At 35.2% G+C, this 13,797-nt stretch overlaps 1 protein-coding gene across 1 annotated transcript in view; it reads left to right on the top strand.

The window, feature by feature from the left end:
* Nucleotides 1-8,251: 8,251 nt before the first annotated feature.
* Nucleotides 8,252-13,797, top strand: part of LOC308652045 (phosphatidylinositol 3,4,5-trisphosphate 3-phosphatase TPTE2-like) — a gene marked incomplete at its 5' end in the record, with an annotated part of 62,595 nt that continues 57,049 nt past the window's right edge. The window contains 2 exons of the mRNA XM_081299737.1: nt 8,252-8,376; nt 11,299-11,352. Of these exons, the coding sequence (XP_081155863.1) occupies nt 8,252-8,376; nt 11,299-11,352 (179 nt within the window). The remainder of the gene's footprint in view (nt 8,377-11,298; nt 11,353-13,797) is intronic.

Raw genomic sequence — 13,797 nt, 5'->3', positions numbered from 1 at the left:
AGAGGAAGAATTACTCTGAAATCTTGAATCATTAAAATTTTCCAGGTTAACAAATTTCATTTGAAACATATGAAGTTTCTGTGGAGAACAGAAATACAGTTTCCTAAATACCTGCTTCAGATATAGATTATGGGTAAGTCATTGAAAATTTAAAGAAATTATACCGAATTTTAACTCCAAAGTGAAGTCTAGATAGTCAGGTCATTTCAGATTATATGTATTTTCAATCCTGTAGCACTTACTGTAGCACAGTATGAATTTATATCAGTACCTTGTGAGCTACCAGGGAAATGTACATATATACAATTATATATATACAATCAAATATATATATACACAGTTATATTTAGAGAGCTAGAAAGGGATACTATTTACATATGCATATTCATATATGCATGTGTTGGTCATGGACTGACATATACATATAGAAAATAATAGAGATTGAAATTTGGGGAGTTCATAGTCGAGAGCATCCATGGCAACACAGAGTAAATTTTTGACAGTGTGCCTAAATCTTGTCACTGTGAAATCTGTAGGTAAATTTCCATCTTTGCTATATTGCATTAGAAAAAAAGAGAAGTAGGTCACTTGGGATGATTCTTCCTGTTAATGTGTCATCCTTCATTAGTGGCAGAAAAACATTTATGAAACTCAAATTTCTTTTTTTAATGATAAAGGAATCAATTTATCTGAAGGATATAATATTGATGATAAATATATATGTCAAATTTTCTGTATATAACTCTTCACTAGATTGGGTGAAGGAAAGAGACAATCATATTTGTAAAAAGAAGAAACTAACATCAGAAAGGGTGAAGCTAAGAGCCCCGGAATTGCTCCTGATCCCCCAGAGCTCTGTCACCTTGTAAGGCAGATGTCCCAAACCCACTCCCACCAGAGTACCTGCTCCATGCCTGCAGTTTCTTGTCTCTGGGTGAGAACATAGATGGCACCTATGGGAGTGAAAGTAAAGAATAGTTGGTGGGGTCTGAGAATCAGGCAGTTACATAGATTAAAAGGCATTTGTACTGAGAAACGGCCATTGAATTGGAGATCAATCAAACCACAAAGTGCTGTCCTTAGCTTCAACTGGGAGTAACTGAATAGAAATCTTTAGACGTTAAACTTTTTTACAGGCCTAGATACTCTGAAAAGAAATATAGAAGTTTTCTGGTGGAGCTTTTGGGTCTTCTAGATATAGAATTATATTGTCTGCAAATAGTGCTAATTTAAGTTCTTCTTTTCCTATACTTATCCCTTTAATTTCTTTTGTCTGTCTAATTGCTCTGGCCAGCGTTTCAAGAACTGTGTTGAATAGAAGTGGTGAAAGAAGTCATCCCTGTCTTGTTCCAGTTTTTAGAAGGAATGCCTTTAATTTTTCTCCATTTAGAATGATGTTGGCCTGAGGCATAGCATAGATAGCCTTTACGATGTTGAGATATGTTCCTGTTATCCCTATTTTTTTTAGTGTTTTGAACATGAAGGGGTGCTGTATTTTGTCAAATACTTTTTCTGCATCTATTGAGATGACCATATGATTCTTATCTTTGAGTCTATTGATGTGATGAACTACGTTCTTTAAAAAATATTTATTTTTTTAGGTGTAGATGGACACAACACAATGCCTTTATTTTTATGTGGTGCTGAGGATCGAACCTGGGTCCCGCCAGTGCTAGGTGAGCACTCTACTGCGGAGCCACAATCCCAACCCAATGAACTACGTTTATTGATTTCCATACGTTAAACCAACCTTGCATCCCTGGGATGAATACCACTTGATCATGGTGCACAATCTTTTTGATATGTTTTTGTATTTGATTTGCCAGAATTTTATTGAGAATTGTTGCACCTATGTTCATTAGAGATATTGGTCTGAAGTTTTCTTTCTTTGATGTATCTTTGCCTGGTTTTGGGATCACGGTGATATTGGCCTCATAGAATGAGTTTGGAAGTCTGCCTCTTTCTCTATTTCCTGAAATAAATTGTAGAGTATTTGTATTAGTTCTTCTGTAAAGGTCTTGTAGAACTTGGCTGTGTTTCAATCCGGTCCTGGGCTTTTCTTGGTTGGTTAGCTTCTGATGGTGTCTTCTATTTTATCACTTGATATTGGTCTGTTTAAATTGTCTATATCTTCCTGATTCAATCTATAAAAATCATGACTTAAGAAATTTGTTAATGCTTCAATGTCTTCTATTTTACTGGTGATAAGTTTTCAAAATAATTTCTAATTATCCTCTGTTCTGTAGTGTCTGTTGTGATATTATTTTTTTAATCACATATGCTGGTAATTTGAGTTTTCTCTCTCCTTCTCTTTGTTAGCATAGCTAAGGGTCTGTCAATTTTATTTATTTTTTAAGAACTTTTTGTTTTGTCAATTTTTTCAATTGTTTCTTTTATTTTGATTTCATTAATTTCAGCTCTAATTTTAATTATTTCTTGACTTCTACTGCTTTTGCTGTTGATTTGTTCTTCTTTTTCTAGGGCTTTGAGATGTAGTGTGAGGTCATTTATTTGTTGTCTTTTTCTTCTTTTAAGGAATGAATCCATGCAATGAATTTTCCTAGCTTTCCTAGTGTCCCAGAGATTTCGATATGTTGTATCTATGTTGTCATTTACCTCTAAGAATTTTTTAATCTCCTTCTTAATGTCTTCTGTAACCCATTGTTCAATATGAAGCACATTGTTCAGTCTCCATTGATGCAGAAATTTTTATTTTTTATTTTGTCGTTGATTTGCGTTGCAATTTCATTCCATTATGATCTGATAAGATAAAAGGTAGTATCTCTACATTTTTGTATTTGCTTAGAGTTGCTTTGTGGCATATTGTATGACCTATTTTATAGAAGGATCCATGTGCTGCTGAGAAGAAAGTATATCTGCATGATGCAGGTTGAAATATCCTATATATGTCAGTTAATTCTAAGTTATTGATTGTATTATTGAGTTCTATAGTTTCTTTATTCAACTTTTGTTTCAAAGATTTATCCAGTGGTGAGAGAGGTGTGTTAAAGTCACCCAAGATTATCGTGTTGTGGTCAATTTGACTCTTGAACTTGAGAAGAATTTGTTTGATGAACATACTTGCACCATTGTATGGGGCATATATATTTATGATTATTATGTCTTGTTGGTGTATGGTTCCCTTGAGCAGTATGTAATGTCCATCTTTATCCCTTTTGATTAACTTTGGCTTGAAGTCTACTTTATTTGATATGAGAATGGAAACCCCTGCTTGATTCTGCACTCCATGTGAGTGGTATGATTTTTCCCAACCTTTCACCTTCAGTCTGTGTATGTCTTTTCCTATCAGATGAGTCTCCTGTTGGCAGCATATAGTTGGATCTTTTTTTAAATCCGGTCTGCTAGCCTGTGTCTTTTGATTGGTGAGTTTAAGCCATTAACATACAGGGTTATTACTGAGACATGGCCACCAGAAAATTTCTAGAACTAGTAAATGAATTCTGAAAAGTAGCAGGATATAAAATCAATACCCTTAAATCAAAGGCATTTCTGTATATCAGTCATACGTCCTCTGAGAAGGAAAGGAGGAAAACTACCCCATTTACAATAACCTCAAAAAATTAGATACTTGGGAATCAACTTAACGAAAGAGGTGAAAGATCTATACAATGAAAACTACAGAATCCTGGGGATGGGGTTGTGGCTCAGTAGTAGAGTGCTTGCCTCACACGTGTGAGACCCTGGGTTCGATCTTCAGCACCACATACAAAAATAAACAAGTGAAATAAAGGTGTTGTGTCCAACTACAACTAAAAATAAATATTTTTTTTAAAAAAACCTACAGAATCGTAAAGAAAGAAGTCAAAGAAGATTTTAGAAGATGGAAAGATCTACCTTGCTCTTGGATAGGCAGAATTAATGTTATCAAAATGAACATGCTACCAAAAGCACTATACAGATTTAATGCACTTTCGATAAAAATCCCAATGGCATTTCTCATAGAAATAGAAAAGGAAATCATGAAATTCATCTGGAAAAATAAGAGACCCAGAATAGCTAAAGCAATCCTTAGCAGGAAGAGTGAAGCATCACTATACCAGACCTTAAACTATACTACAGAGTAATAGTAACAAGACAGCATGGTGTTGGCACCAAAACAGATTGGTAAACCAATGGTACAGAATAGAGGACACAGAGACTAGCCCACAAAATTACAATTATCTTATATTAGACAAAGGTACCAAAAACATGCATTAGAAAAAAGATAGCATCTTCAACAAATGGTGCTGAGAAAACTGGAAATCCATATGCAACAAAATGAAATTAAACCCTTATCTCTCACCATGCATAAAACTCAACTCAAAGTGGATCAAGGACCTAAGAATTAAACCAGAGACTCTACATCTAATAGAAGAAAAAGTAGGCCCTAATCTTCATCATGTAGGATTAGGCCCCAACTTCCTTAATAAGACTCCTATAGCACAAGAATTAAAACCAAGAATCAATAAATGGGATGGAATCAAACTAAAAAGTTTCTTCTCAGCAAAAGGAACAATCTGTGAGGTGAACAGAGAGCCTACATCCTGGGAGCAAATTTTTACCCCTCACACATCAAATAGAGCACTAATATCTAGGGTATATAAAGAACTCAAAAAGCTAAGCACCCAATAGAACAAATAACCCAATCAACAAATGGGCCAAGGACTTGAGCAGACACTTCTCAGAAAAGGATATATAATCAACAAATATATGAAAAAATGTTCATCATCTATAGCAATTGGAGAAATGCAAATCAAAACTACTCTAAGATATCATCTCACTCCAGTCAGAATGGCAGCTATTATGAAGACAAACAACAATAATTATTGGCGAGGATGTGGGGAAAAAGGTACACTCATACATTGTTGGTGGGACTGCAAATTGGTGCAGCCAATATGGAAAGCAGTATGGAGATTCCTTGGAAAACAGGGAATGGAACCACCATTTGACCCAGCTATCCTACTCCTTGGTCTATACCCAAAGGACTTAAAATCAGCATACTACAGTGACGCAGCCATATCAATGTTTATAGTAGCACAATTTACAAGAGCTAAATTGTGGAACCAACCTAGATATCCTTCGATAGATGAATGGATAAAGAAAATGTGGTATATATACACAATGGAATATTACTCAGCAATAAAAGAGCGTAAAATCATGGCATTTGCAGGTAAATGGATGGAGTTGGAGAATGTCATGATAAGTGAAATCAGCCAATCCCAAAAAGCCAAAGGCCGAATGTTTTCTCTGATATGTGGATGCTGATTCATAATGGAGTGGAGGGGGAGCATGGGAAGCATAAAAAATAAAAAGAAATTTGAGATTTGGAAATTTCCTCCTCAGGAGCATGCATGTCAATACAAAGTGTCATTGATTCTGTTTCAAAGTGGTCTCTCTATAGCATATGTAAGCACTTTGAATCTTTGGGATCAACAGGAATGACAGAGGTACCTGTCATGGAGAAATGCCTCTACCTCCGGGTGTGTTTAACAGCTTGTGTAAGCATCAGTGAAAACCCTGAGGACATTTTCAAAATACCTCTGCATGAGACTTTATTAGGTTGGGTGGAAGGAGAAGAGAATCTTCTTTGGAGCAAAGAGGAGGTAGCAGTAAACTGAAAACAGCACAAAAGGACCAAAAAAATGAACCCTGAATGCATCTCCTACCCCCGAGAGCTCCAACACCAAGGGAGATAGGTGCCCAATCCCAAAACAATATTAATTTTTGGTGTCCCATATCAGGCCTATAGCTACTAGACCCTAACCATGATGGTTGACAGGAAGAAATAGGGGGATTTAGGAACCAGGATTTTAGATGGGATTAAAGGACTAAGTATCTACAAATTGAAATTAAATTTAAAATAAATTGCACCATGAAATAGTTATGTGTTGACTCAGATTCAGTATTGAACAACTGCTACTTAATCTTGAGGATAACATGAAAATAGTGTTGTAGCCAAACATAATGTCATTTCCAGGGAAAACAGTATATTTGGTTCTGCATAACAGATTTACATGTGAAGTATCTTCATGTCAACCAGTTTTTAAGTTGAAGAGTAATGATAAATATAATATGAACTAAAAAAATAGTAAGCCTACAAATTCATGTGTTGTCTTATTATGTACTCTTTAACACTTAGGGTAGATAAACCTGCTTTCAAAACACCAAGTGCTATCACTAATGCAACATAAGTTATCAATAATTTTTATATGTATATGTGTATACACACACACAAACATATATACATGAACAAACACACACACCCACAAAACCTATAGCAGGATTACTTTTTGGATGTTTGTTGTTAAGAGCATCCGTGGGAATGCAGGTTTCATTTCATTTCTTTCTTATGTCTTTACATAGTAAGCTTCTGTATATACTTTAACTTTGGATAAAGGTAGCAATAGAAGGAATAAGTCATAGAAAGACTTTTTTTTTTGCTCCTCCTATTTTTCCCCATTAGCTAATGCATACTGACATTCTACTAGATTGGGCGATGGAGAGAAACCTATCTGGAACAAGGAGATGGTAGCAGTCAATTAACGGAAAAGAACAGAGAGCTAAAAGCTTTAGAAATGTTCCTCACCCTCCAGAGCCCTCCACTATAAGAGGCTGGTACCCTAAACACAAATCTTTCATCACAATAGATACCTGAGGGGCGACTGCCTCAGGTGTGTTGCTGCTTTAACTGAGTGAGGATAGAGAAGACAGCTATGATGGTGACAATAGGGAGTCAATGGAGAGACCTAAGAATTGTCAATTTAGATGGGGTTTTCTTTCTAGAAATTGTAGTTAAATGTAAGATAAAGTACTCACAAAATCCTTTCACATTGTGGTTAGTAAAGAAATAATCTGTTGTAGCAACACAAGAGGCTGAAGCAGGAGGATTATGAGTTTTGAGGCCAGCCTCAGAACATTACAGGACTCTGTCTCAAAATACAAAACAACAAAGGGCTAAGGATGTGGAAATGTACCTCCGTGGTAAAGAGCCTCTGGGTTCAATCCCCTTTACCAAAACAAATAAGAGAGTGAGAGGGGGAAGAAGACTAAGAAAAACTAATGTGAAATATTGAATCGTTAAGATTTTTCAATGTCATGTATAACTAATTAGAACAAATTTTTTAAAAAAGACTATTTTTTGAAAATAGTGTTGTATTTGGACAAAATAAAATAAAGCCTCAGTTAAAAAAAAGATTTTCAAGGTCTAAGATATTCATTAAAAACATATGAATAATGCTAAGTGAAGTTAGCCAATCCCCAAAAAACAAATGCCAAATCTTTTCTCTGATATAAGGAGGCTGACTCATAGTGGGGTAGGGAGGGGGAACATGGGAGGAATAGATGAATTCTAGATAGGGAAGAGTGGAGGAAAGGAAAGGGAGGAGGCAGGGGATTAGCAAGGATGGTAGAATGTGATGGACATCATTATCCAAAGTACATGTATGAAGACATGAATTGGGTATAAACCTACTTTATATACAAACAGAGATATGAATAATTGTGGTATAAATGTGTAATAAGAATTGTAATGCAAAAAAGTATACATAGAAAGACATGAATTGGCATGAACTTCATACAAAGATATGAAAAACTGTGCTCTATATGTGTAATAAGAATTGTAATACATTCTGCTGTCATGTATTTTAAAAAATAAAATCAATTAAAAAAGAAAAACATATGAAGTTTCTGTGGAAAACAGGTATAAAATTTCTCAAATAACTGCATCAGATGTGTATTAAGGGTAAATTAGATTATAATTTATAAAGAAATTATAGCTAATTTTAACACAAAAGTAAGGTTTAGTTAGGTGGTATCTAACTATATGTAGTTTGAATACTGTAGCATTTCCATATCATTACCTTTTGAGCTACCAATAATGTACACATACACATTTATACAGATAATCAAAGAAATTTATATAGTTAGAGAGATGGAAACATATGCTATTTTGCATATGCATATTCACACAGGCATGTATTGGTCACAGACCCACATATACATATAGAAAAAAGGTAGGGATTGAGATTTGGCAAGTTCATAGTCCAGAGCATCCATGGCAACACAGAGTATTTTTGACAGTGTTCCTAATCTTATCACTGTGACATCTGTAGATAAATTTCCGTTTTTGCTAGACTGCATTAGAAAAAAGAGAAATAGATCATACTGGATTATTGTTGCTGTTAATGTGTTATCCTTCATTAGTGGCAGGAAAACACTCAAATTTCTTGTATGTAAGACTTCACTAGATTGGATGAAGGAAGGAGACAGTCATATTTGGAGCAAGAAGGGACTAACAGTGGATTCATCCACAGAAAAATTGGAGCTAAGAGCCCTGGAATTTGCTCCTGACCCTCCAGAGCTCTGCCACCTTGTGAGGTGAATGTCCCCAACCCACACCTACCAGAGCACCTGCCACATGCCTGCAGATTATCATCTCTGGGTGAGAGCAGAGATGGCACCTATTGTGGTGAAAATAAGGAATGTTTGGTGAGATCTGAGAATCAGGACTATTAAGTATTTGTACTGAGAAACTGCAGTTAAATTGTAAATCAGTCAAAAACAAAATGCTGTCCTTAGCATTCAACTGGGAGTAACTGAACAGAAATCTTTAGAAGTTAAACTTTTTTACAGGCCAAGAAACTCTGAAAAGAATGTAACTGATGTGACACAGCAATCTGTATACGGGGTAAAAATGGGAGTTCATAACCCACTTGAATCAATCTGTGAAATATGGTATATTAAGAACTATGTAATGTTTTGAACAACCAACAATAAAATTAAAATAAAAAAAAAGAAATATAGATTATATTCTATGAGACACAGACCTCTGATTTCCCAATAACTTTTTAAAATATTATTTAAGTATCAACTAGTTTAGAAGTTATTCAGAAATTATAGTTAATTTAACCTAAAATTTAGTAAGTCATGTGATATCTGGCTACATATCTGTATTTTTAAATAGTTTAACTCTACCACTATGAATTCAAATCAGTACCCTGTGATGAAGCTGCTGGCAAAATGTGAGATATATACAGGATCAAATGAACACATAGGGGCTGGGGTTGTGGCTCAGCAGTAGAGCGTCCACCTCACATGTGTGAGACCCTGGGTTCGATCCTCAGCACCACATAAAAATAAATTAAAAAATAAAGATATTGTGCCCATGTATAACTAAAATATACATATAAATGAACACATAAGGACCAGTAAAAGAAGTTATAGGTATTGATATATACTGTTCATGGGTACACATATATAAACACAGGGCTGGGGGTGTAGTTCAGTGGTAGAGCATTTGCCTACCATGTACTGGGCCCTGAGTTCCTTCCCCCAGCACCACAGAATAGAAATAATATAAACTCTCTCTCTCTCTCTCTCTCTCTCTCTCTCTCTCTCTCTCTCTCTCTCTCACACACACACACACACACGGGACATCTGACCCTATACATACGCACAGAGGGAAATGAAGATTGAGATTTAAAAGTTCATAGTCTGGAGCATCTCTGGCAATACAAAGTATCATTGACAATGTTTCAAAGTGATCTCTCTCTAGCATATGTAAGCACTTTGAATCTTTGGGATCAACAGGGATGACAGAGGTACCTGTTATGGAGAACTTCCTCTGTGTCCTGGTGTGTTTAACAGTCTGAGTAACCATCAGCCAAAACCCTCAGGACATTTTCAAAATACCTCTACATGAGATTTTTTTTTAGATTGGGTGAATGGAGAAGAGAATCTTCTTTGGAGCAAAGAGAAAATAGCAATGAACAAAAAACTGCACAATGCTTTTAGATCTGTTCTTTTCTGACAGCTTGACAGAAACAGAAAATGAATCCTGAGAGCTCTGCCACCAAAGGAGATACGTGCCCCAACCCCCAAACAATATCATTGCATTTTGCCCCATATTAGGCCTATAGCTGCTAGACCCTAACTGAGGGGCAGGAAATACAACCATGATAGTGACAGTAAGGAAGAAATAGAGGGATTTAGGAATTAGGATTTTAGATGGGACTAGTGGGCTGAGTATCTACAAATGGAATTTGAATTTAAAATAATTGCATCACAAAATTGTTATGTGTTGACTCAGTTCAGTGGTGAACCACTGCTACTTACACCTTGAGTCATTACATTTTTGATAAGACGAAAATAGTGTAGCCCTACATAGGTCATTTCCAGGGGAAATGGTATATTAGATTCTGGATAACAGATTTACATGTGAAGTGTTTTAGTGTCAACCAGTTTTTTAGTGAAAAGTAATTATAACTAATTTGAAGTTATCATTATAGTAATAATAATAGTAAGTCTAGGAAGTTCTGTGGTGTCTTACTGTGTACCTTTTTAATCCATTAGGTTGGCCCCATCTATTTTGAAAAGAACAAGTGGAGTCAGCAATGTAGAGTAAGTTATCAATAATTAATACATGTGTATGAATACACACAGATATAACTTTTTGGTGGTTCATTGTCTAGAACATCCTTGGGAATGCAGGTTTACTTTCATCTCTTACTCTTTTTTTTTTTAATTTTTTTTAAGTTGTTTATGGACTCAATGCCTTCAGTTGTTTTTATGTGGTGCTAGGATGGAACCCAGTGCCTCACACTTGTTCTGTATCTAATGTATTTTGACTTTTGGATAAAGGTGATAAAAGAAAAAATAAATCATAGAGGGAGATTTTTTTTTTCACTCCTAATGTTTGTCCTCCTTGGCTACTGCATATTGATACTCTGCTAGAGTGGATTAAGGGAGGGAAGAAACCTATCTGGAACCCTTAAGGAGGCAGTAGCAGTCAAGATGTCAGAAAAGAACAGATCTAAAAGCATTGGAAGTGTACCTTGCCCTCCAGAACTCTACCACCACTAAAGGCTGGTACCCCAAACCCAAATCTTCCATCACTTTAGATGGAGCCCTATCTCAGGTCTGTTGCTGCTTGAACTGAGTGAGGATAGAGAAGACAGCTATGATGGTGAAAATAGGAGTCAATGGAGAGACCTAAGAATCATCAATTTAGATGGGTTTTGCTTCTAGAAACTTAAACTGAGATAAATTACTTATGGTATTCTTTCAGTTGTGGTTTAATAATAAAAAATTAAACTTAATTGTGGATCATTGTTTTTTCACAGGCCAAAGATCATTAGAAACACAGATTCATTTCTGTGAATATAAGATATGCATTTTCAAATAACTAATTACATGTGTATTAAATTTCACTTTATAAATTATATTTTTACCTAATTTGAACCAAAAATTAAGCCAAGGCAGTCATATTGTTTCTTGCTATTTTCCTTTTTAATTTTTTAGAACTCTTCCTAGTAAAATGAAGTCAGTTTCCTGGCGTGAAGTCTCCAATGCAACGTAAGATATAATTTAATATATGTGTATATGTGTTTAAAAATATAAATGCATATATATGTGTATATGCATTCACACATTCTACGTATAATGATATTTTTGATTTGGATATTCAGTCCTAGGAACATCCATGAGAATACAGTTTCCTGATGTTGTTTTTAAATTTTTATCATGGTAAACCTTTGTGTGGAATATTCTTTGTCTATGGAATTAAGGTATGAAAGGGAAGAACAATTCCTGGAGGGAAACTTCTTGCTCTTGGTGTTTGTCACCATTAGTTAATATGCATGAGCCTCTATTACTGAGACTCTACTTATTGTGTATGATATTCTATTGCTAGAGTTAGAAAATTGAGGAGAAAATCCTATTTGGATCCAGGAAGAGGCAATAATCGGCAGGAGCTTTCAGCAGAGAAGAATGAAGTCAAAAGACTGTTCCTCACCCTCCAGACCTCTGCTACCATGTGAGGCTGGTACCCCAAACCCACACCCATCATTATGTTCAATGGAGCCCCTGCTTCTACATATAGCATCTTGACACTGTGTTGAGGGAAGACATTTATAATGATGAAAATAAGGAGTCAATAGAGGGACTAAGAATTTAGTTAGAGTAAGAAGGATTTGAAGCTAGAAACCACAGTTCAATTTGAAATTAAGTCATCAAATACTTTCACATTATGATTTGAGTCAATAATAAAGAACTGAATTTAAATCTTGAGTCATTAAACTTTTTCATACACTTAAGATATTTATTACAGACATAAGAATAGTCATTTCTGGAAAAAAAAGCATATAGAAGTTTCCAAGTAACTAATTTACCTACAAATAAAGGGTCAACCAGTTTAGAATTTATAAGTAATTACTGCTAAATTGAACTAGAAAGTTAAATCTAGGAAGTCACATGGCATCTGACTATATGTAATTTTAAATCCTATAGAGTTTCCCCGTGTGATCTTGCAACAGAACATGATGGAACTACCAATCAACCGTGAGATATATATTAAAAAACATATATCAATACGAAGTTACAGATAGAAGGATATAAATATATATTATTTATATATGCACACACTTACATATATACATCAACTTATGTACCCATATACACATGCACCTAGCAAAAGAGAAACCTTGAGATTTGGAAGTTCATAGGAGTATAGCAATACCATGTCATTGACACTGTTTCAGAATGGTCTCTTTCTAGAATATGTAGGCACCTTTCTATTCTTTTGGATCAATTTGGGTTAAAAGGTACATACATGTTTTTTCCTCCTGGTGTGTTTGAGTTTGACACCCTAAGTAACCACCAGACAAAAGAAAACCCTCAGGAATATTTCCTGTGTATGAACTTTATCATATTGAGTGAAGAGAAGAGAGAATCCTATTTTGGAACAATGAGGAGGTAGCCATGGATAAGGAATGGAGGAAACTTCAGCAGAAAAGAGTAAGATAATGGAACTTACACGTGTCCTTTACCCTCTAGACATCTACTACCAGCTTAAGGAGGTGTCCCCCAAACCAAAAACAATATCATTATTAAAGAGCTCTGACTCAACCTGTAGCTATTATACCCTCTCTGAGAAACAGTAAAGACAACCATGACGTGTGAAAGGAAGGCGGTGAAGGAAGGACTTAGGCAACAGAGCGTTAAATGGGATAAGAAGGATGGGTTCCTATGTACTAACATTGAACTTGAAATAAATTTTAACTTAAAAGGTTTTTGTGCATTGGTTCAGGTTCAGTATTAAACAACTCTACTTAAATCTTGAATCATTACCTTTTTTAATAATACTAAAATTATTTATTAAATATATAAAGCATCATTTGTGGGAAATATGACTTAATAGATATCAAATAAGTGATTTACATGTTTGTTTGTTTTACAGTGCTTGGGCCTTTTGCATGCTAGGCAGGCACTTTGCTATTAAGTTACAGTCCCAGCCCCCAGGGGTCAACTGTTTTTTAAACTGAATTTTGATTGTAACTAATTTGAAATAAAACAGTAATTATAGGACGTCACATAGTATCTTACTATGTACTTTTTAGACGAGATCGGGCGCGTTCAGGGTGGTATGGCCGTAGACGACTATGTACTTTTTTTTAAAAAAAAATCTTTTAGCTTTAAAGCATCTGAATGAAAAGAGAATCCTCAGGTAGATTCACCAACACCTAGTAAGATATAAATGAATTCATATGTGTGTGTGTGTGTGCATGCAAGTCCATAGATATTTGCCTGTACAAACACATAACCTACACAGGGATTGTGATTTGAGATATATACCGTCAAGCCTGTGCATAAGAATGCAGGGTTCCTTTCATACTCTCTCTCTCTCTAATGTCTTGTCATGCTAAGCTGCTGATAGAATATTCTTGGTGTTTTGGTTCATGAAAGAAAGGAGTAGGTCAAAGAGGGAGACTTCTTATTCCTAGTCTCATCATTAGTTATTAG

This window comes from Spermophilus citellus, assembly GCF_964194105.1.
Source record: "Spermophilus citellus genome assembly, chromosome: 1".
NCBI lineage: Eukaryota > Metazoa > Chordata > Mammalia > Rodentia > Sciuridae > Spermophilus > Spermophilus citellus.
The sequence above is the reverse complement of the archived record's forward strand: the minus strand, read 5'-3'. Positions and strand labels throughout refer to the sequence as shown.